Source organism: Colletotrichum phormii (genome assembly GCF_030913505.1).
Source record: "Colletotrichum phormii strain CBS 102054 chromosome Unknown BDP81scaffold_22, whole genome shotgun sequence".
Lineage (NCBI taxonomy): Eukaryota > Fungi > Ascomycota > Sordariomycetes > Glomerellales > Glomerellaceae > Colletotrichum > Colletotrichum phormii.
The window spans coordinates 771,944-793,889 of NW_026851464.1; the positions used below are offsets into that span (position 1 = coordinate 771,944).

The following is a 21,946-nucleotide window of genomic DNA, read 5'->3' on the forward strand; positions in this document are numbered from 1 at the left end:
CGACATTCGGATTCTACGTCTCCCTCTCCGGTTGGGTGGCTCGACGCTGCACTTAAGAGACATGATATGGATTGGAGGAATGGGGTTATGGAATGGGTGATGGGAGGGAGGCAAACATACAAAAACAAGTAGTCATGGAACGCAGAGGCTATAGGGCTCGCCTGGAGGGTGGTAGTACTATGGAAGCCAGTTCACACACTTCTTCTTTGCACTTCATGGTGACTCGCATGTGACATGTCTTGACTTTTCCAGCACAGCCATCATGTGGCCTTGTATGACTGACCCCTTTGACCAACCCTGATGCTGTTCAGTCCACTCACCCACTCCATGTGGACCAGTCACTTTCATCGGTCGGGTCCTGTTCAAAAACAGTAGCTTTTCCAGTTCGGTGGATGCATGATAAATGGAGATTTCTTTCACATAGGAAGACACTATTACTGCGTATATCTATGGCCGATGGGTATCCTGTGCCATGGGTGACATGCTTGCTTGGGATAGGTACCAAACAGCCATAACACCCATACACCAAGAATCCATATGGCCGAGCACCTGCAGATCGATATCATCATAGGTTTTCCAGCAGAGTCAACTACTAACAGGCCATGTGGATCCACTCAGCCAACGAGCGTCCAGGAGTGGCCCACGAGGCTAGAGTACAGACAAGGCTGTCCAAAAATCCTCCACGGTTACCCGGGCAGCCACCACCCACCCATCGCACCTTCCCAAGTCGACCCAAAACAACAAAACCTTCTCATCCGATACCTTGACGGGACAACTCACCGCCCTACCACCCATCAAGGGTCTATAGGTCACCTCAATTCCCTTCTCGTCACCAGCACAGCAGGCGCCCTCTAGGTCGAGGGTCAGGTCAAAACTGTGGCGTGGATGGTGGAACGGTTAATGGTCCAACAATCAATTTCGCCAACCAGCCTACTCGACGACAGGCTTAGCGCATACCCCCGAGTTCGAATCCCAGCATGAGCACCAAGAGATGTAGCCCCCAGTTCAGCACCGGGGGGGTGAACTCTTTTGACTTTTTGGGTCGCTTAGTTCTTGATGGAGGATGATGGCAATGCATTTTTGTATTGGCCAGTTGTGGTCTGGATGATTGTAGAAAGTATTATCGGGTGGTAGGTAGGCATCCCATCCATCCTTGTCTGAAATAGAAGTCCTCATTCAGCGGCTGTAGCCCGAGGTACTCGAACCTGGACATACGTGGGAGGAATTCACTCTCGCCTGTCTGCCTCGCAAAATGATCACCGAAGTTTTGCGATAATGATATGGTTAGTATTGTCTAATTCGTAAACACCATAGTCAGGATATGGTTGTCTATAGTACCGGGCATGCATGATAACATGTCACTCAGCCTTCACTCCAGCCCCTCTACCCCCCTATTCCTACCCGACGCGTTTGTTGGGTACTCAAGGCGATGACAGGGCTAGCCATCATGTTCGAACATCTAGATACCCAGAGAGGCTGAGCAAAAGGCTCGTCTTTAGTAGCCTCTGATCGGCGGTGTCATCGATAGTATGAAGTCATGGGCAATTGTGGTCTTCTCTCTTGAGGAGAAAGGAGACGAAGGATAATCTAGTGTGACCCCAAAATAAGTTGATGGCGAGGGGTACGCTTTCAAGTATCCACGACATGAGACGTTTCTCATTGACTACAGGGGTTTGCGTCCTTGGACCAGATCAAGCCAACGTGCTACATGAATATGACAACACAACGAGCGGTATAAGTTACCATTATCTTCTCTCCCACCTCGAATACCGGAGCTCCTCTCACTTCAGAATCCATATATCGTGGGCTAGAATGTATGTTCTGATGCTCCAGCCTCACAAGGCGGCAGTAAGGGCCATCCAAACAACACGTCCCTGCTCGTCCGCCCCGTAGCTCATCACTTCATGGCCCGAGCAACCAAGGCCAACCTCACATCTCACCGCACTGCGCGATAACAACGTCCTGGTTTGGCTGGTCCTTGCCGCGGTAACCCGTCTTAGTAGCCTCCATCATCTTGACAACGTCCATGCCGTCGACGACCTTGCCAAAGACGACGTGTTTGTTGTCCAGGAAGGGCGTCGGGACGGTGGTGATGAAGAACTGGGAGCCGTTTGTGTCGGGGCCGGCGTTCTGTCAGATGGCATGTTAGTCTGGCATCATTATCGACCACGCCGTCACATTGTAGCGTGGTCAGAGGAAACATAAGAAATTTAATGCCAGGATGACAAGAAGAAGGATTCTTTGACGTACAGCCATGGAGAGCAGACCAGGCTGCTCATGCTTCAAGTTGAAGTTCTCATCGGCGAACTTGGAGGTGCCGTAGATGCATACCGAGCCGGTACCGTCGCCGTTCAGGAAGTCGCCGCCCTGGCACATGAAGCCTTGGATCTGTAAGACATTGTTCATCAGCCGTGTCACCGTCAGACGCATCTTCACCCCAGCTTCTTCTTCAACTCTTAGTTCCCGGGTGGGTAAGATTTCTGGATGTCTAAAGACAGAGATTACTCACAATGCGGTGGAACTTGGAGGCCTTGTAGCCCTGCGGACGACCTCGGGCATCCTTGGACTCGCCGGTGCAGAACTGGCGAAAGTTCTCGGCCGTCTTGGGGACGACATCCTTAAAGAGCTCGAATGTGATGCGGCCGAGAGGCTCACCTGCAGGAAAACCGAAGAAGCGTTAGAGACGATGCAGTGGACGATGGACAGCAAAGGCGTATTTCCAGACTTTGGGGCTTTGGAAAAGGAGCCGGGCAAAATCGCAGACCGAGAGATGGTCACACCGGAGAGCCGAAGCACGCCAGAAGTTCGCAGCCTCGGAGCCGGGATTACTGAGCCGTCATGTTCGACCGCCGACGGTAGCATCTCTGTGGCCTAGGAGACAGTTCCAAGACCCCGGACACCTCTGGACGAAGACAACCCAGCTCGTTCGTGGACGAGAGTGCCCAGCCTGTAAGGCGGAACCTTGCGAAGACCCGTCTCTCTCGGCATATGCACACGTGCACCAGACCTGCGAATAGCTTCGTGGCCCCCAAGACTTCAAGGGGCCCAGGACGATGTGTACCAGTCCAGAGGTTCCGTTCCCCGAAGCACCCGGCCAAGACATGAGGAAAAGTTGAGCCCCGATGGCGAATGGATTGATACATACCACCAAGCGTGATGTCGAAAAAGACCCTATTGACGCAGACTTCTGTGTTAGCTCACCTTCCTGTACAACTCAAAATCAGAAAAGGGTAAAGACTAGATCGCTCTCGGGAGTAATGGACTGCCACCAACTCCCGTTTCCCCCCGTCCGCATGGCAGTACCTAGGTGTTGCTGCTTTCCCACCACTATCATGGAAGATCCAAGAGGCTGTTGAGGAGGGTGTGGATGCCGAGTGCTCAGCCACCGCCACCGGCTTCGAGATGACTGCAGCACCTCCCCTCTCAGAATCTAGGCCGGGTGTTGGTGGGAAGCGGTGAAAGACACGGCGAGGCGTGAGTGGGATGGGAGCGAGAGACGGATTTGGATATCCACCGAGAATGCCGCGCGCGCGGGTAGGGACTCTTGGGGATGTACAGAGAGGAATAGACTTAGACTTACAGCGCGTTGCCGGATTCCGGGAGCTTCGTGGGAGGCATGGCTGGGGGGGTGGTAATCTAGCCGTGTAGGTCGGTCGTATGGGAACGGGGAATAGGGAAACAAACGGAAAAATAGCCAGTGCAATTGTTTCTCTTCCGTGAGCGCCGGCGGGGTGGTGGGCTGCGTTGAAAGGCGGGGGTTTGTTGAGAAACAGGCGGTGGACGGGTTCGTTCGATATCCCAGAATTATGGATTACGGGAAACTTCTCGATTTGCATGCCCTGATGTGGTGTGGCTGTCCATTCACGCCGAGGATTCGCAGGCCCGCACCTCTCCTGCACCTTGGTGGGGCCGCCCAGCCCGTCGAAAGTGCGGAGGACAAAACGCACGCACCTGAGCCGAATTGTCGGAACCCGGGCAGAACTCAACTTCTTTTTTGGAGGAGAACTCCGCCAACGAGCGAGCGCTACTTTACTTCTCCTACCTTGGCACCTCATCTTTACGTGTCCAGCTCACCCGGGCGACTGGATGGATTGTCAGCGACATGCAGGGCCAAAACGAGGCTTTCCTTGGCCCCCCGGGCATCGGGTTGCAGGCAAAATCCCTCAAGTGCAGCAACCTACAAGCCACACTGAATCCGAACTCCCCGCCACTTGTCCCTCTTTACGCGTATCGTTTGTTCATCGTGTTGTATGTAGATGTGCGTGACGGCATACAACGCTTCCGGCCCGTCTTCATGGACTCTTCAACGATAGACTGTGCCTCGATCGACATGCGGGACAAGCTGAGCGTCATGTATGCAACGTAATCTATGAATGTACTCTCTTGTTACGTTAATCCAACAGAAACAGAACGCTGAATTGTTTCCAAAGTACCATCTTCCATTTGCTGTAGGTGTTGATTCTAAGACGAGTCCACCGTACAAGCAAGGCATATATATATAGGACCCTTCGGCTTCTCGCAAACCACCCAAGTACTCCTTGACACGAGGACCCTACATGCGTCACGGATCTGCCCATATCAGCGGGCCAGGGCCTTCCCGCTTGATCGGTTAACATGGAAGCACAGGGGTTACTGATTATCGATGGACTTGTTCAGTGCGTCAAAGATGATGGGGCTGGAGGTATATCCAGTTGGATGTATCCCTTGTCGTAGCGCTGTGAGATGCTCTCTTGGCCCCTGTGGTCGATGGTCACAACGCTGAGCAGTCTCTTCAAAGGCGTGACGTTGCTGCCCTGCGATATTCTGGGAAAGCATGGCGAGCTTGCAATACGACTAACCGTACTTGAAGACATGGAGGTGAGGGTGAATAAAGTCATCAACTCTACTTGGATGCTGGCGAACTTTCGTCACAGTAAGTAGCAAGGGTTAAGATACAGTCTTTTCTTGATAGGCCTCTTTTTTCACATCCATTAGAAGAGCGGAAGAATAGTATCATACAGAGAGCGGACGAGTCTCCCGTGCCGCCAGGGATTCCATCCGCCCTCTGTTAGGAGCCATCGTCAGCATTGTCAGGGACCCGAGTCGAACCCAGAAGACTTAAGGAACACGAGGAAGAATAGTCAAACTATCAGTGATGTGCTGGATATGATCCTTGCATTGTATGCTGTAAGATGAACAGATAACTCGCAAAGGATCGTTAACCTCTTGATGCCAACATCATCACGTCAAAAGCTCATTGCCTGATGGAGATTATATCCCGCATGCTCTCAAGCTGTAACCCAGAGAAGTTTGGCTTCCCCCCTTATCGATGAAGTGAACACAGGTAATCTAGCGAACCGACGACTTACCTAGCTATACACTGAGATTTAAACGGCTTTCTCTCCATCACTGTCTTGAGCGGCAAAAACCCAGAGCTCGATGTCCACGTTGAAACCATTCTCATAGGAACGTAGTAAATGGCACAGAACCATCTCACCAGCTGATACGCTCATGAACCAGGCACCAAGCCCCCTATAGTCCAAGGCATACTTAACCAAAACTCTCAGGATCGAGAAGTGAACAGCCGACGTCAGGCCTAAATCCTCTTCACCCGGCAGGCGGCCCATGCCGGTCTAAGCTTGTCGTCGCCTCATCGCCAGTACTCTTCGCAACCGTCAAAACCGCGCTCGATCAGGAACATCGGCCCCGTTCAGCCAAAAGATGGAGCAAACCGGTCCGGCGAAGTCTGCCTGCGTCAAATTCATCCTCCGACTCACTGGGAGCTTTACATCTGAGAAATGCCGGGACGGCATGCAGCAGAACCCGACGGGGCCGGTCATCCCACCAGAAGAAGCGGGAGAACGAGGCAAACCGGCCAATTGCCTCTCTTCCCATCGTCGGTATCCAGATGGAGAAGAAAGTGGGCTTTTGGGAAGGAGATGTTAACCTCCCGGTGCTTTCTCAACGAAACATACCCCCGGGACCGGTAGAATTCTCGGATGGACCGTCCCCCGATCGGCCGTCGTCCGTGCCGAGGCCGGGGTTCGCCGAAGATATAGTACCCCCGGGGGGCTGTCCGCTGTCAAGTGTGTCAAGCCACTCCGTACCTACGTAGCAAAGGGGAACCGAAAAAAAAGAATCAAGAGGAAAAAAAGACCCGCGCGGCCACGGATTCATGGACGACAGGGACCCCCGGGAGGGAACTTGACTCAGGTCCGCCTTCGGTAATCCGTACCTGGCAAGGGCACGCGAGACAAGAAGGCAAAAAAGGGTTCGCCGTGCGAATCCCTCGTGAGTTCGTGCGCTACGTTTCCATTGGGAAAGTAGAGGGAGGGAGGAAAAAAGAACAATTTATTAAGCTTCTTCGACTAAAAGAAATATAGGGAGAAAAAGCTTGATGTTGTCGCACTTGAAACAATAGATCAGCCACAATGCGCTACCTGGGCGTTCAGCATTCATGTTCACAGTTCCTCTAGTAATTAGATCTTCAACGGTCAAAAGGGGGAAATGGAAGTTCGCGACCAGTTGTTCATTGATCTTCAGGAACCGATGTTCTCGTCCGCTTGAACGCTGCCCCGGTGTCGAGTCTGATGAATCCTAAACTCGTGGATGGTTGCCGCGGCCCCACGCAAGCCGTGTATCTGTATCCGTAGCATGGTTTTCTCCTCGGTCTGCGGCCTTTACCTTACATCTTACATAACCCTCCGCGCCCAGAGATCCTCTCGAATCGGAGCGAACATCGCGCAGAGAACCCCGCGTCTTTTGGCTGCAGCTGCAGCTGAAGCCCGGGGTTGAAAGTGAGGAGAAGCCCCCGTACCCGTACTCCAAGGGTCCCGAATGCAGAAGGCCGCGTCACGGAATTCGGGTTTAACATAGTAGTCTGCTTTGCCAAATGCCCAGCCTCTCTTGGCTGAGGCTGGGGCCCGCCGGAGGGGATGAGAACACCAACTTTGACGGTCTGGGGAGAATCGTTACCCCTCTCCCAGTTTCCCGCGGCGCCAGCCATCGCGCACATATCCAGCATCACGACGAGCGTGGGGAGTCTAGAATGCTCGGAACACTACCAGCCTACCAGGCACTTGGGTTCCCGCCGTGGACGGTTGGGGGAAGTTGAGTTGCTCGCCGGAAGTCGAGCTGATCGACGGGAACGAATTGAAGCGTCTGGCAGGCTTGCGTTAAAATTAAGTCCATCAAAGACGGCTTTCCTCATTGCTGTGCTGCCGTGGTGTGTCTGCCGCACCGCCGTTATCGCGAGCCAGCAAGCTCATAGGCAAAAAAAGTTCCAGATCCCCCCCCCCCCCCCCCCCCCCGGATGGCGCGGCGTAGAAGATCGACAGCACCAGAGCAGGGTGGAGCTGATGAAGAGGAAGCCGGCTCGGATGACAAAGAAGCCTGTCCGTTCCATAGAAAATGATCTCATGGACTGCTGGCGATTCAATAGTGGGCGCGAGTCCTGTCGTGATTCGCGAAAATAGGACTTTTCGACTTTCAGACTCTCGAGGGGCCTCACACATTGGGGGCCTGTATGTTTTGTTTCGGGCGCGGTTGGTTCCCTCCACCTGATTCACGCATGGCCCGCTGACAGGTCGTCTACGATACGAGTCTATACATACGGAACCATAGTGCGGTGCCAAATAGCGGAGTATCGCAGTTGTAGATTGTAGCTAGGTACTTCGTAGGCACACCGCATACGAACACCAAATAATATCTTGAATGCCGATATTCGGTAGTGGTTGGGGGCGACTGGGCGATATTGGAGGCGTGGAATTCAATTTGGAATCGGCAAGTCTTCTTTCAACGTTCCATGGCGCGTCTGCACAGCCCTGCGCCAGCTGATTTCCGGGGATTAAAGTCAAATCGATGATGGCCTTGATGACAGAAGCATATCCTCATTCCTGCGCGGCGAAGATAAGCATATGGCCCCCGCGAGAATTGTGGCCTGACACCACGACGGCAGAGTGACAAGACAACTCATGCCGCCTACTCCAAACCAGGCCGAGTCGATAAATTAATGTTTTCGTTGGCGCCAAAAATGCGGCAAGAGGAAAAATTGGTCAGATGGCTTGTAAAGATAGACCTAGACGTGCGGCTCCGAGAGGCTCCGGGGTCGAACCTCGAAATCCGCAAGACCCGGACGCGTGAGGTTATGGCGTGGTTGTTGCCGGCGGCCAAGGCAATCCGATGAATATGATGGTATTTTCCTCTTGGGCGCACAAAACTGGTTGCATCGTCTTTCAGTGAATCATGAATTGATTCATGGGCCTGCTAGCAAAGCGGGCGTTTTGCTGCAATTTGGGGCGCAAACATCTTCAATGATAAAGCTACCACACTTCGTCGTATGCTTGAATTATTGACGCAGGCGTAAAGCCCAGAAAGGTTGGTGTCAAGGTACTCCGTACTCTGCAGACGAAGACAGGCGAGCGGGAGCCAAGCCATTCTTGTCGCCGTCATCAACGGCGGGGATAAGTTGGTGTGTCCGGATTTGACGGCACTCACCTTCGGTCAGCGTCATTAGTCGAAGCAGCCCCCCCCCCCCCCCCATTGGAGCGGGCCAGTCTCCCCAGACGCACTGTGAAAAGACTATTTCTTCATACTGTTGCGTTGTTAGTCACGGATCAATCGGCTTGTCTTTGCGCGTATTTCGCCAGTTGAGACAGCTTGACACAGCTTCGAAAGAGCGAAGTCGTAGTTTGGTTGCGATTCTGATATCCTAATGATGATTGATGACCATGCCAGTAAACACATTCTCGAAATTGAACGCTTCCATGATAGTCACACAAAGTACTGAGGCAAGCCCTCGTAACATTGACTTCGATAGTCGGGCGTCCCCAGGAACAGCAGTGATCCCAAATGAGATCAAGCTTTCCCGGGTTGGCGTCTGAGCGTTTCCAGGGGCTTGGGGGGTTGAGACGGAGCAAGACACAGCAGTGTCCAAGAGAGCCGTTCACTGGACAAAGAATCGTAAGGTTGTTCGTGTTCTGGCATCTGATAAGATGTTTTGAGACATACGTGTGTCGTGTTGCTAGAGCACTACGGATACTCTAGAAGTGCCATTGCGCTTTCATGTCTGACGTCTTGGCCTGGCACCCTGGGGGATACCGACTGCCAAAGCAGCGGTCTAGTGCTCGGACTGGCTGAGGTGGCACTGACAACGATTAGACGTGGCCGAGTAAGTGCATCTTTTCGAAATGCCGGCGGTAGGGTCCGAGGAGTCAATTCGACTGTGTTAGGAGGATGACTCACTGACAAACGATTGAATCAAGCAAGCACACACTGCCGATAGAGTCGTCGTGGCAAAAAAGCGTCGTCTTTGTCTGTGATGCTGAAACATTGAGAAGATGGGGTGAAATCAATTGCTCGTCGGCCCTAGCGTTCCGAAGGTGACCATCTGAATTTTCGAGTGGTTGCAGCGCGTGCAGCGGTAGCCAGCCAGCATGCTGTTGCTCGCCATGAACAATAGGTCGTAGCTATTATTAATTGCCCTCGCGAGCTTCAGACCGTCCATCTCGTCGAAGCGCAGCGTTGAGATGCAGGTTCTGTTAATGATCATGTCTGAGATGTTGAGACGTATTCCAGACGAGGCACAGTATGGACGTCGTATTCCGTGCCAGTTGATTGAGTTATTGCTTTTCGTCGTATTGGACGGATATGTGCGTGTTGTGCTTCTTTTTTCTCTTTCTTCCTCCCATGCACTTATGCGGGATGTGCCATGGGTAACTTGTTGATGCTGGTGTTGAAGATTCGAAGGCTTGCTTGGTACTTCGCATGTTGCTTCTCCCGGGCCGGGGTAGCCGTACCTCGAATCGGTGCCGCGTTGCCCTACGCACTCTTATTACACAGTAGGACGTCAGAAACGAGATACAGACGGGATTCGTGATGGCGTGCTCGGTTGTTCCCATCTGCAAGGCACTCAACTCCGATATTGTACAATCCGATGGCTCGTCTGACACTGGCTTGACTCGGTGGCATGGATCCAAGTGCGCGATGTCCGGGGCTGGGAAAACCAAAGCACTCTAAGTTGGAAACCCGTTCGTGAGGACAAGGATGAAGCGACAGAGTAATGCGCCATGGCTTCGAAAAGAAAGCATAGTAATTCCGACAGATGTTGGGAACCCTGGTTTGCCTGGCTGAAAAGGCGGCTGATAATCGTAGGTTGCATTGGTCCTGAGAGATGTCCATCTAGGTGCCTGCTGTTCGTATGCCTTTCCGTTTCAATGTCAGGCCCAGTAATAATGTTGGCCGTTCGGTTCCAGGAGGTATGATCGTGAAAGAGACATCAAACTCTCAGACACGCGGCTCCAGACAGTTGGACTCGGGCGATCATTTGGCGAGGGACGAAACAACCGAGCAGTCGTATTCCACTCTCACCCTTGTCGACTTTGCTTCTGGCGTAAGCCGCTTGGTGCTTGCTTCTGCCGCTACGACTCTCCGCTGGGCTGCCGCCGCATGGTGTCGTGGCCTTTTCCTTCTCCCATCCGACGCCGCATCCCCACAGCATACATACCCTGCTTTCTTTTGGAGGCATCGCCAGAGCATCGGCCTGGGCCGCCGGAGGGCGGCTGGCGTTGACGATGCGCACCGCGGGCTAAGCTGACCGGTAGCCTAGTACCCGGCCGTAGCGGTGCGGGATTTGGCTTGTTTGCAAAGACAAAGGAGAACAAAGAGCACGGCATCTTGCATGGTCGGCTGTTCATTGCCCATGCCACTTGGAAAACCGAGAAATGGTGATTTGCCGAGGCACTGGAGAAGTTGATGCTGGAATTCAAATCATGAACGGGAAAGTGGGCGAAATGGAAGCTGAGAGCACGGATGGTTTATCCGACGTGATATCAGCAAGGGATAGAAGCCCCTTCTTCTTTGGAAGCAGTGTCAGCAGGCCCGACCGGTGTTGGTGTTCGTGACTTGATGTTGCGGTGCAGGTTGTGCGGGCGCGACGGGCAGTTTCTTTGGAATTTCAGGCGCCTTGATGCGAGGTAGGTACTACCTTCACCGACGACAGCCCGTAGCAGTGCGGCGATGGTATACGGTACCTTGCGTGTCAGATCAGCATCATGCTGCGCCCCTTGATTCGACGCGAGATTTCTCTACCTAGGATAGGGGTAGATGAAATCCGATAGGGTGCGATTTGCAGTACCGGTATCAACCTCATGACGGCAGAGGGAACAACGACAAAGAACCAACGGGTTGGCCGAGATGAATAGGAGAATTGGATTGTTCATCACGGGAAGCGGCGCTTGAGCTTTGATGTGGTGTACGGAGTACCTCAGATGGTCCGTTACCTACGGAGTAGTAGGGGGGGATAGACCAGCGACGCTAAAGCCAAGCACTACTGTGTATGGCGGTGGCCCAGCCAGTCACTCACTGTGGTATACATCAATCAGTATGTAGCAATGGGAAGAGAGACAATCTGGCCAACCTTACCTAGTTGTTCGACGCCTGCTTCTGCAGTTCTGACCTTGAGAACAATACACTTGTCTTTGCATTATACGGATACAAGCAGGCCATATACTCAAATTCCCCGCCGGTTCTTTACCGGTTCCCCAGCCAAGGCCCCGTTCAACCATGGCAATTTATGAGAGCAACCCACTTCCGCAGTAAGGCAATATGTGAGCACTTGAGCGAGAGGCGACACTAGTCCTAAATGAGGATGGTGGGCTGTCCGAGGATCGAGTCCCATCACTCACATTGTCTCTGGCGTGGCGCCCTTTTTCCCGAAACGGACTAGATCGGGCATCCTACAAGCTGGATGAGCTGGAAACGAGGTGACTTGCAACAATTGATGGCCCTGAGTCCCTTTGACTGCTCGCTCAGACCCGTGAGCGTCCATCTCAGTCACCTACGAGATGCAGTCAAATACTTTCAAATGGCAGCGCTTCCATCCATGGTGGATGTCTGTGCTGTCTCGGTACCTACGAGGCACTAGGTATTCTATCCGTACTACTGTGTAAGGTATGCTCACTTCTCGTTGCCCGTCTCCATGACACCCTCTCGACCCCCTACCTAGCTTGAGGTGTGTGTGCACCAGCACAGATTGGAAAATGCTAATTGTCTGAGGCATCGCAGTGACACAGTGTGAGGCCAGCCAACATCCTTTTCATCCAGGCCGGGTGCCAGGCTACCAACACCACAAAGAAGACCCGGTTTCTCAGCACCTCCACCTCCTTGCATACAATCCTGGCGCGGGCTAACTCACACCCTGTCCAATCCCATCTTGCAGGCCGCTTCTCCGTTCTATCGCTCTTCCCCAGTCTTTCCTTTCGCTTTCTGTGCCTACCTCTTTCGTGCCTTCTTGCACTTTTAGGCTGGATAAGTACGGGGTACTTGGGTACGTCTCTGCCACACTCGCTCGGGTTGGTCCTTGGTGTCTGATGTGTCTTGTCTCGGCTGGGTCCTTCCTCCTCCTCCTCCTTCGCACTTACCCGCCCATCGCCTTGTGCTTCTCCACTCTTTTCGCTGCGACCGGGCTGTGTTACGCTCTTCCTGTCCGTCAGAGTTCCATGTCCTGTTCCATACTTATCCCACTCCACCTGCACTTTCCCTCCCTCCGCACTCTCTTGCCTGCTTTTATCAACCTTCCCCAACCACCATCCGACATCGTGTCGTGATTCTCCTCTTGTTTCAATTCGCTCTACTCACCACGCCTCCTACGGCTTGAGAGTAGATTGGAATCACGACTGGTATTCAGACGGAAGAAATATTTCCAAAGAGGGAGTCTTCTTTATCGCATCGGATTGTATCGATTGCACGCCGCATGCGAACGGGGGGTTCAGGTCGACCATTTCCGTCCACTATCGCTGTTTTCGGCTTCCCGGTTTCAAATCAAGGCAGTCCTTCTACCTGACCACACCCATCTCTCAACTCCATGAACTCGACTCTCTCCCGACCGTGAGTTTTCTTTCGGCATCACCTCCCAACGGTGTTCGACTTTTCAACGGCCAGGACTTGGATTCCGACATCTAGATCGCCGTCAAAATGCCTGCCATCGACCAGGTGTTCGTCGAGGTCTCCCACCTCGTGGTGCGGCAGGTTCTCTCTTCGGCTTCGGGCTCCGCCACATCTTTCGCACCATCCAGTACCGACCCTACGTCGACTCTCAATGATGCCACGAGTGCAACTCCAACGACGACCGACAATCCGACGTCTACCGGCAATTCGGGCAATGGAGGAGGAGGGGGCAGCGGCGGCGGTTCTACGAGCTCTCCTCTGCTCTTCTTCGTCGCCCTGGGCTTTGGAGTAGTCTTTACGAACTTATGGTTAGCCTGCTTGAGACTTGACTTTTCTCGTGCAATATTCATCTAACTCCGTTTCTAGGATCATCGTTGGCGTCAAGTACTGCTTCCGGTACAATGCTCGTAATCGTGCTATGCGTCTCAACGAAGATGGCGAGCCCATCAACTTGGAGAACATGCCTCGCCCGCATCGCCGGCGCCGCGAAAAGAAGTTGATGACGATGGATGAGGTCAACGACAAATTCCCCATGACCAAGTACAAGACGTGGGTATCTGAGCGTGCACGAGAGGGCCTGCCTACCGCCGGAGGTGTCTCTGCGCCGCCCAGTCGGGCAAACAGTCTCCGATCTGTTGATGGAATTGTACCTGAGCTGCCCTCAAAGGAGCGTGAGTCGATCGAAGATCGCCCCGCTACCGCCGCCGGGAACAAAGCCGTTGTCGAGAAACCTGCCGAAGATGCGGCGAAGAAGGATGGAGACACCTCGACCGCGACTGCCAACGCCGATACTACTCAGACCACCCCGACTTCTGCCACTCATCTTCAGCGTGTTCACAGTGAGGAGGAGGACGAAGACGACGAACACATCAATGCCGCTGTCCCCCCTGAGCTGATGGCGACCAGTGGTGACACTTGTGCTATCTGCATTGACACACTCGAGGATGATGATGACATTCGCGGACTCACATGTGGTCACGCTTTCCACGCTGTTTGTGTCGATCCTTGGCTCACCAGCCGAAGGGCTTGCTGCCCCTTGTGCAAGGCCGACTACTACACCCCCAAGCCCCGACCAACCCCTGGCGAAGGAGACCCTAACGCCACAGGCGATATGGCTCGCACGGCGTCTCGTACCAACATGCCTAATGCTCCTCCGGCTGCCTGGTATAACTTGAGCGGCGCACGATTTGGCCTGGGAGGACGAAACAATAGCAACCGTCGGGGCAACAACCGATCGGACCGCCGTCCTCGTACTCGTCAACAGGCTGCGCCTGCTTCAAACCAAAACACTTCGCAAGCCTCGCCTACTACTGCGGAGAACCAGGAATCTCGTGGACTCCTCTCCAACATTAGGCTGCCTGCCTTCCGCAACCCCCTCCGACGCGGCGGCGATCAGCAAACGCCATCCCCGACGGCAACTGGTGCTAATGTGACACCGTCCCAATTGGAGGCTGGTACGCAGACTGCACCAACCGCAAGCACCACCACCGCCATGACTGAGGCACGGTGACCGTCTTCTAGATGATTGTATCACCTACTAAGGCGAACGCGATTTTGTTTTTATTGTTGTGCTACTCGTGTACATCATACCCCCGAGACCAATTTGCAGATCTCAGCATAAACCTGCGATGTTTTACTGCATTATATATGCAACACGAACCCGCTTTTCATACCCATACTTTACATACAGACGCAGCGGGATTAGGCCACATGGGCCAACGAGGAGGGTGGTGGATCAGGCCGCGCTGCGGCAGAGGCAGGTTTGCATTACAGGCACAGGGTGACCTGTTTTGGTTTGGTTTCTCTGGAATTACAAGGGGAGCGGCGGAGTTGCGGCGATAAAGGCACCACTCGTCACGGAATAATGACAATCAAAGTTAACGTACCAACTCACTCGTTAACCATAACATATGATGTGACTGTGAATATACGTGACGTTATAGATTTAAGCCCGTGGCTTACATCGGAATATTGTTGAAAAGATGTCGGATGAAGTGGATTATTCAATAGTGACAAATGCATCGCCCCGAAAAAGGGTGTTTGAGCAACCTTGAGGTACTGAGGCTCATTTGGAATATCCCTGTTTGCCTGTCCATAGCAAGACCCAGAAACTATAATGTGAGTTTTTTCGTATATGCTGGAAGATCACAATCAAAGATATGATCCCTTCTGGAAACGGCCACCAAAGTCTTTGGCTTTGTTGAGCAGCTCTCTCCTTTGCGCTGTCCCAATCTTGCCTCCCAGGGACATGTCCTTTTCTCTGTCGAAAGCCCTCTTGCTCGGGTCGTCTTCCTCCTCCTCAGCAGGCTTCCCGCTGTGTTTCTTATTCTGCCGATGCTCCTCGTACATGCTTTTGCCCCGCGCACTCGCGATGTTCTCGCTGATGCGTCTCTCCCGCTCCACTTCCTCTTTTGTCCGGCGCGGCTGCTGGTTCTTTTCGTTGCCTGCTTGTGTCGGATCACCGCGGCCGAGGACCGCGTCCTCGAGGCGTTTGCGCTTTTGTTCTGGGGTTTCGGTCCATATGCTGCTGATACCTCCGCCTCCGCCTCCCGCAGCGGCGGAGGATTTCCCGCTGGCAAATTTGCGGTTCTTGAGTTTTGTTGGGTCGCGTTCTTGGTAGCCGGACTGCGTGGGCGGCGCGAGCATCCAGTCGTCGCGCTGGGGTGCCGCGGGGCCTTGTGATGCTATTGCTGCTGCTGCTTCTGCGGCGGCGGCTTGGGCTCGTTGGACGGATGTTGTTGAGGAGGGGAGGGCTGGGCCGTAGTCATCGTCGTCTGAGTCCGAGTCCGAGGCCGAGTCTGGGGCGGAAGGGCGGTGGTCTGGTGGTGGCATGGCGGGACCTATGGCTTGTTTTGGGGGGAGAGTCGGGCCTATTGAGGGCTTGGTCTTGGGGGCTTCTTGGTTTGATGCTGATACGCGAGGTGCTGTTGGGCCGTAGCCGTCTTCGGAGTCGGAATCATCGAGAGGGATTTCGCTCGAGTTTGTTGGGTTTGGTGGTGGGAGGGTTGGCCCGATTGAGGGCTTCGATGATGGGGTGGGGTTCTTAGGTGCTGCCGGTGCGCTTGGCGCGGTCGGCCCGTAGGCGTCGTCGGAATCGTCATCGTCGAGGTCGATTTCGTCGGTGTTGTTGCGCGTGTGTTTTGTTGGTGGTGAGTCTGCGCCGTGTTCATCCGGAGTCCGCTTTCTCTTTGTGAGATGCGGTGGCATTTGTGGGCCAATTGAAGACATGATGAAATATTTCTGTTTGCACACTGGAAGTGGTGAAGCTTCTGGCCTGCGGTTCTTCTCCGGTATGGGCTGTGTTGGGAGTAAACAAGTCGTCGCAATGGGAGTCTGGGGAAGTGGATGCAAGGAGCAGAGCGAACCTGGCATGAGGTACCTGCCTGTCCGTACCTATCCGTTAGCTGATAGCGTAGTTCACGGCCCGCCGGAGAAACCCCGGTCCGTGTTGGAGCTCTAGGCGGCAGGAACCTAGAACCTGGAACTGCAAGGTGCCCGATTAGTGTGGGCTGTGGTGTCCAAGCTGCGTAATGCGCCTCTTTCAGAAGATAACGAAACAACCATTGATCAACAGCTCATCTTCGTCCGATAGGAGCTGTGATAGTGGGATCGCATCGCCAGAGAACACAACTTCATTCATGAGCTTTTGTCATCTTCAGCTCCGAGCCTAATTGACCCAACTTCTTCTACCAATCCTCCCTTCCCCAAAGCACTTATCACGCTTCCGAATCCAAAACGAACTCTCTAACCTGCGACCGCAAGCGATGTGCCTGATGAACCGCCATTGATGACCCCACCATCGAAGGAGAGAGATGATGGACCTGGAGACACAATGGCAGATCAAGACGACCGGTCCTCCGAGGACATACAAGCTTCCAGTGATGAAGAGACCGTGAAGGCCGAGAGGGAGGAAGATGGCATCGTCGGCCTTTTGGACGATGAAACCCAGACGTCCAGCAGCACACCACCAGCGACCGAGAGTGGCGCACTTCCGAATCGATATAGGGAGATCTTGCGCGAGCAAGCCGACAATGTGTCCGACGAGGGCTCCGTGGATGCCGTTCCCAAAAGGGTTGGGAGTCCGATTGATTCCCTGATGTCGGTTCCTGACGATTCCCCTTCGATTCAGGCAAGTACAGCTTCGCAGCATCCGAATGCGCCCCAACTAACCTTGTGTGTTCAGGGCTCCGTGATCTCGTCTCCGAGCAGTAGCGTCCTTCCCTCTGTGGCCTCCCGACCCGGCCTCAGCAGTCCCACCCCCTCATTCCGACCCTTCGACCGCCGCTTCCAGTCCCGCATCTCCTCCGCAAGCTTCATTCACAGCCCGCGACCCTCCTCCCCTGGCTTTCTCACCGGCCACAGCCGCTCTGCTTCCCTTAGTTCAAATCTACTAGACCGCGACAACACCGACACCCCATCTCCGCCATGGGAAGTTGTACGATGGACGAGGTTGAAGAAACTCAACGGCCAGGCCTTTTCCGAGGCTGGCAAGCGCAACTTTGGCGCCCCAACATGCATTGCTGTCTCCGCCTCGATCGTTCTGGGGACCACGAAGGGTATAATATTAATGTTTGATTACAACCAGGTCTTAAAGACCATTATCGGCCCGGGGACCAAGGCGGTTGAGTCGGGCGCCATCACCGCCATTGCAGTTTCGGCCGACCATACCACGATTGCCGGAGGCCATGCAAACGGAAACATCTTCACTTGGGAGGCGAACCGAGCATCCAGGCCGTTCCTTTCCATACCGCACCTTGAACAGCCGCAACTACAGAACCGGACCGTGGATGGACACCTGCCAGGGGTTGCCGTGACCCATCTCGGCTTCCTCGGAACAAGGCACACCGCGCTGGTGTCGGCGGACGACCGTGGCATGGCGTTCTCGCACCTGGCAACGAGAGGTACAGGATCTCTTGGCCGAACCGTGAAGACGACGAGGATACTAGGAAGATATCCCAACGCTGCTCCTCCAACCGGCAAGCCTCTCAAGCCTAGCACGGTCCTGGCATTCAGTCCCTTGCCCCTTGGCAACACTGAGCGCGCAACAGACACTATGGGCCTCACGGCAATGCTCACACCTTATCTACTGGTCATCGTGTCCACGACACCCGTTGCGCAAACCCAACACAAGTCGGCGAGGCCGAAGGACGTCGCTCACCATAGCGCCATGACCGGCTGCCTGGCGTGGTTCCCCGCCGTGAAGCTTCAGGTTCCGGATGCAGTCACAGGAAGCGATATTTCCAAGGTCAAACTGGTGTACTGCTGGTCCAATGTCTTGACTGTTCTAGACGTTGACGAGGTACCGGCTGAGAACAAGGACAAACCACCAACGCTCAAGTTTAAGGCACGGAGCAGGTGGAAGTGCGAAGAGGCCATTGTCGCGGTGCAGTGGCTCAGTCGCTCGGTACTCACTGTCCTCACAATCTCACAGCGCTTGATTGTGCTCGAGGACCGAACAATGCGACAGACGGAAGGCTTCGATTTGATCAACAAGTTCATATACCATGCCGACCTCTTTTCAAAGCAACTACACACCCTAGTGGAGCAGCTGGACGAGGACGATACGTCTCTGCATGGTGTTGTGGCTGACGCGTTTTACATGAGCTTAAAGACGTACAAGGGCAAGATATTCCTGCTTGGGTTCAACGATGTCTCCATCGGGTCGCTATCGAACTGGGCTGATCGAATCATTGCTCTTATGGAGAATGGTGATTATGTCGGCGCAATACAGCTTGGCACATCGTACTACACTGGTGATGCAGACAAGCTTACGATTGGGTTACCTGAAGACACCTCGCTGCGGCACTCGATGGTTCGCGACAAGCTCATGGAGATTATGAAAGCGTCACTCAAATACGCATTTACACAGCGGCAAAAGGACAGATCAGCAGCCGATGACAACCATGTGCGGGAGCTCTGTGAGACGTGCTTCACTGCCTGTCATAATGTGGGCGACGTCGATTTCCTCTTCGAAGAGATGTACGAGTGGTACGAGGACGCCGGTGTGGAGGGCATCTTCTTCGAAACCATGGAGCCCTATATTCTCGAAAAGAACATCACCATCGTGCCACCTGCTGTTGTGAAGGCCGTGGTGACATACTACGTCACCAAAGGATGGGAGAGTCGTCTCGAGGAGATTATCGTTCACATGGACACTATGACGCTGGACCTGGACCAGATCACACTGCTGTGCAAGCAGCACAGCCTCTACGATGCGCTGATATATGTCTGGAACCAGGCATTGAGCGACTACATCACACCTTTGATCGACTTGCTAACGTTGCTGGTGCCTCTCATGAGCAATGGCGACTACATGTCTTCCGGAAATATGGAAGACGAGATTTACGGCGTGAACGCGTTGAAAATGTTCCCCTACCTCTCTTACACGTTGACGGGCAGAGTATATCCTACCGGCGAGATCATGGACGACGCCACTGCCTCAAAAGCTAAAGCTGAAATTTACTGGTTTCTATTCTCGGGAAACAGTGTCACATGGCCCAAAGGCAGCGACCGACGCTTCCTTACACGGCCAGACCAGCATACAGAGCCGTCCTTCCCGTATCTCAGGCTGATACTGAAGTTTGATGCCCCGAGTTTCTTGAGTGCAGTGAACGAGGCTTTTGAGGATTCGTTTTTGAACGATTCGCCGGACAAGCAAGTTAACGGTGGCATCAGGGGCGACGTGCCTGAAGAGCAAATCTTTGGCCGTACGGTCGACCGTCAGTACATCGTATCCATACTTCTGGAGATCATGAACCCAGCAGACTTCGCAGCCGAGGACACGATTTACCTCGATATGTTCATCGCTCGGAACCTGCCAAAGTTCCCTCAATACTTGCTCTTCCCGGGTTCAACTCTTACGAAGGTTCTAACCGGGTTGTGCAACTACCCCGGAACAGATCTTGCCGAAGATGCACAGCTCAGCGCCGAATACCTTCTCTCGATTTATCAACCGCCCGATGCGAACACGCTCATACCGATGTTCAAGAAGGCCGGTTTCTACCGGATTTTGAAGAGGCAATACAAGGTTGATAAACAATATGGCAAGCTAGTCCAGATTTATTTCGAAGACCCCGCTGACCGGGACGCCGTCTTTGAATGTATCGGGGATTGTCTCCGGCCACATAGTGGTCTGAACCGCCGCCAGGTTCAAGAAGTCCTTGACGCAATCAAGAACAACGCCAGGGCGCTCATCGAGACAAATCCTGTCGAAGCTGCGAAATCTTTATCAGGGCAGCCCGCAGACATCCACCAGCATGTTCTGGACTCTGCCGAAGACTCTTTGGGGCTGCAATTCTTTTACCTCAGAACGTTGCTCGAGCCAGAAAAGCGCGATGGGGAATCCCCATCGAACCCCGACCGAGCTCTGATTGAACGCTATGTACAGCTCATGTGCAGATTTGACCCTGCTCATGTGTCCGACTACATTGGCTTGGTTCAATCCGTGAACCTGAGACTAGATGCCTTGCTTCCCACCATGGAAGAGACAGGTGTCATCGACGCTGCCGTTGTGCTCATGGCTCGCGAGGGCCAGGTCAAGGATGCTATGGACAGACTTGTCAAGCACCTCGGCACGCTAGAGTCTGCCCTGCAAGGTGTCCTGACAGGCGCTCAAAATAATGACAAGGCTGATGACTTGCAGTCAGGCGCTGAAGAAATCCTGCGGGCATTGCAGAAGTACGTGCATGTGGGCATCTGGCTTTGTCAAGGTCAGACCAAGTCGTCAAGAAAAGCGAATGGCGTTCAAAAGAAGACAAAGTCCTCAACTTCAGAGGTTTTGTCACCGGATGAAGAGCTCTGGCTCAACCTGATCGATGCAGCTGTGCAGACAACCCGGCAGATATCGTCCATCATTGAGACTACAAGCACCACTGAGAATGGCACTCTTCCTCATGACACTCATGATGGGCTTGACGGTCTTGACAAGGACAAGCTTTTAGCTCTCTTGCGATCCCTTGTTCAACACACTTTTACGGCTCTCCTGACAACGACTTCCAGCCCTGCAGGAGGTCAAGGTGGAGGGAGACTTCTTACCAATGCTGGAAGCAATTTGTCATTCCTCCGAATCCTACGAGCTTTCCTTACTCGAGCCGCGGCCTCATCACCTAACCTCGCAGATTTGCGCTCCGTCCTGGCATCGATCTTCTCAGCCTACGCCTACGAAGAATCAATACTTCGGCTTTCCAACCGACTTCTTGAGCGAAGCCTGTTTGTCAATGTCAAGCAAGCCGTAGACCTTCGTCAACGCGGCTGGCGACCCAGGGGCTCGACATGCGAAGCTTGTGGTCGCCGCATCTGGGGCCCTGGTGTGTCGGGGAATGTCTTCGAGGCTTGGGAGGAGAAGCAAGCGCGGGAAGAAGAATGGAAAGCAGAAAGGAAAGCCTTGGTTGTTGCTGGGGACAAGGGGAAGGCTGGAAGCGGCAGCGACGTATCACAGGCCGCATCAGATTCCAAAGGGAAGGGTAAGGCCGCGCCTGTGGCGTCAGACTCCCATGTGGAGGCGGACGAGGCGGCGCCGGAAGAAGGCGTCGAGAGACAGAGCGAAGTTGTGGCGAAACCGAGAGAGCAGCCGCTGGGGCCGTTGGTCGTGTTGGCTTGCAGGCATATTTATCACCAGAGCTGCCTGGACGCGTATCAGTCCCGGCCAGAGGTTGAGGGTAAAACCCGGGCGGAGACCCACGCGAGGGAGTACAGGTGTCCGATTGATGGATAGATAGACTTGGGTTGTATCTTCTGTGCACTAGGCATGTACAAATTTTATGAATGAACGAGACTTTTGAATGGCGAGCAATGCTGAGATCCACGGTAATGACATCTCCACGGTGATAGCACCAAAGTAAGGCGGTCCTCAATATGGAAGGACCGCAAGGGCATGCTTTCAACACTCTGGCAAGCTCTGCCTGTACATCGTTACGATATGGCAGTGCCGAAGCTAGTTCCAAAGTAAGGCGTCAGCGTTTAGGATATCGCATCACTTAGTAGAATTTCAGGTAGTAAGTAGTCTATCATTGACTTTTTTTGT

The 21,946-nt window shown here is 53.7% G+C and overlaps 6 protein-coding genes across 6 annotated transcripts; 3 read left to right on the top strand and 3 right to left on the bottom strand.

The window, feature by feature from the left end:
- Positions 1-1,911: 1,911 nt before the first annotated feature.
- Positions 1,912-2,650, bottom strand: BDP81DRAFT_500364 (cyclophilin type peptidyl-prolyl cis-trans isomerase/CLD; the record flags this gene model as incomplete). Its single annotated transcript, XM_060595509.1, has 3 exons — positions 1,912-2,130; positions 2,251-2,388; positions 2,510-2,650. Coding segments are annotated over 3 exons (480 nt in total), but the record flags the coding sequence as incomplete, so codon positions are not given.
- BDP81DRAFT_436992 (uncharacterized protein) lies at positions 2,552-3,822 on the bottom strand. The gene is made up of 3 exons (XM_060591187.1): positions 3,581-3,822; positions 2,726-3,171; positions 2,552-2,655 (listed from the first exon to the last, which is right to left on the bottom strand). The coding sequence occupies exons 1-2, from the start codon at positions 3,616-3,618 to the stop codon at positions 2,826-2,828; spliced, it is 384 nt and encodes a 127-aa protein (XP_060441026.1). The 5' UTR covers positions 3,619-3,822; the 3' UTR covers positions 2,552-2,655; positions 2,726-2,825.
- Positions 3,823-4,664: 842 nt separating this feature from the next.
- BDP81DRAFT_436994 (uncharacterized protein) lies at positions 4,665-5,159 on the top strand. The gene has a single exon (XM_060591188.1). It carries the CDS (start codon positions 4,723-4,725, stop codon positions 4,918-4,920), a length of 198 nt encoding a protein of 65 aa, XP_060441027.1. The 5' UTR covers positions 4,665-4,722; the 3' UTR covers positions 4,921-5,159.
- Positions 5,160-12,951: 7,792 nt separating this feature from the next.
- Positions 12,952-14,410, top strand: BDP81DRAFT_299217 (uncharacterized protein; the record flags this gene model as incomplete). The annotated part of the gene is made up of 2 exons (XM_060583113.1): positions 12,952-13,232; positions 13,291-14,410. Coding segments are annotated over 2 exons (1,401 nt in total), but the record flags the coding sequence as incomplete, so codon positions are not given.
- Positions 14,411-15,075: 665 nt separating this feature from the next.
- On the bottom strand, positions 15,076-16,152 carry BDP81DRAFT_453333 (uncharacterized protein; the record flags this gene model as incomplete). Its single annotated transcript, XM_060592818.1, has 1 exon — positions 15,076-16,152. The coding sequence occupies one exon, from the start codon at positions 16,150-16,152 to the stop codon at positions 15,076-15,078; it is 1,077 nt and encodes a 358-aa protein (XP_060441029.1).
- Positions 16,153-16,515: 363 nt separating this feature from the next.
- On the top strand, positions 16,516-21,710 carry BDP81DRAFT_437003 (vacuolar assembly/sorting protein VPS8). The gene is made up of 2 exons (XM_060591189.1): positions 16,516-17,053; positions 17,108-21,710. The coding sequence occupies exons 1-2, from the start codon at positions 16,712-16,714 to the stop codon at positions 21,635-21,637; spliced, it is 4,872 nt and encodes a 1,623-aa protein (XP_060441030.1). The 5' UTR covers positions 16,516-16,711; the 3' UTR covers positions 21,638-21,710.
- Positions 21,711-21,946: the final 236 nt, after the last annotated feature.

What these genes read in the sequence shown, in the direction of transcription:
- BDP81DRAFT_436992 (XM_060591187.1), bottom strand. Translation starts at nt 3,618, where the DNA reads ATGCCTCCCACGAAGCTCCCGGAATCCGGCAACGCGCT. An exon ending in CCGGAATCCGGCAACGCGCT is followed by an intron (nt 3,172 to 3,580) that starts GTAAGTCTAAGT and finishes CTGCGTCAATAG; the next exon opens with GGTCTTTTTCGACATCACGC.
- BDP81DRAFT_436994 (XM_060591188.1), top strand. Translation starts at nt 4,723, where the DNA reads ATGCTCTCTTGGCCCCTGTGGTCGATGGTCACAACGCTGAGCAGTCTC.
- BDP81DRAFT_437003 (XM_060591189.1), top strand. Translation starts at nt 16,712, where the DNA reads ATGACCCCACCATCGAAGGAGAGAGATGATGGACCTGGAGACACAATG. An exon ending in ACGATTCCCCTTCGATTCAG is followed by an intron (nt 17,054 to 17,107) that starts GCAAGTACAGCT and finishes TTGTGTGTTCAG; the next exon opens with GGCTCCGTGATCTCGTCTCC.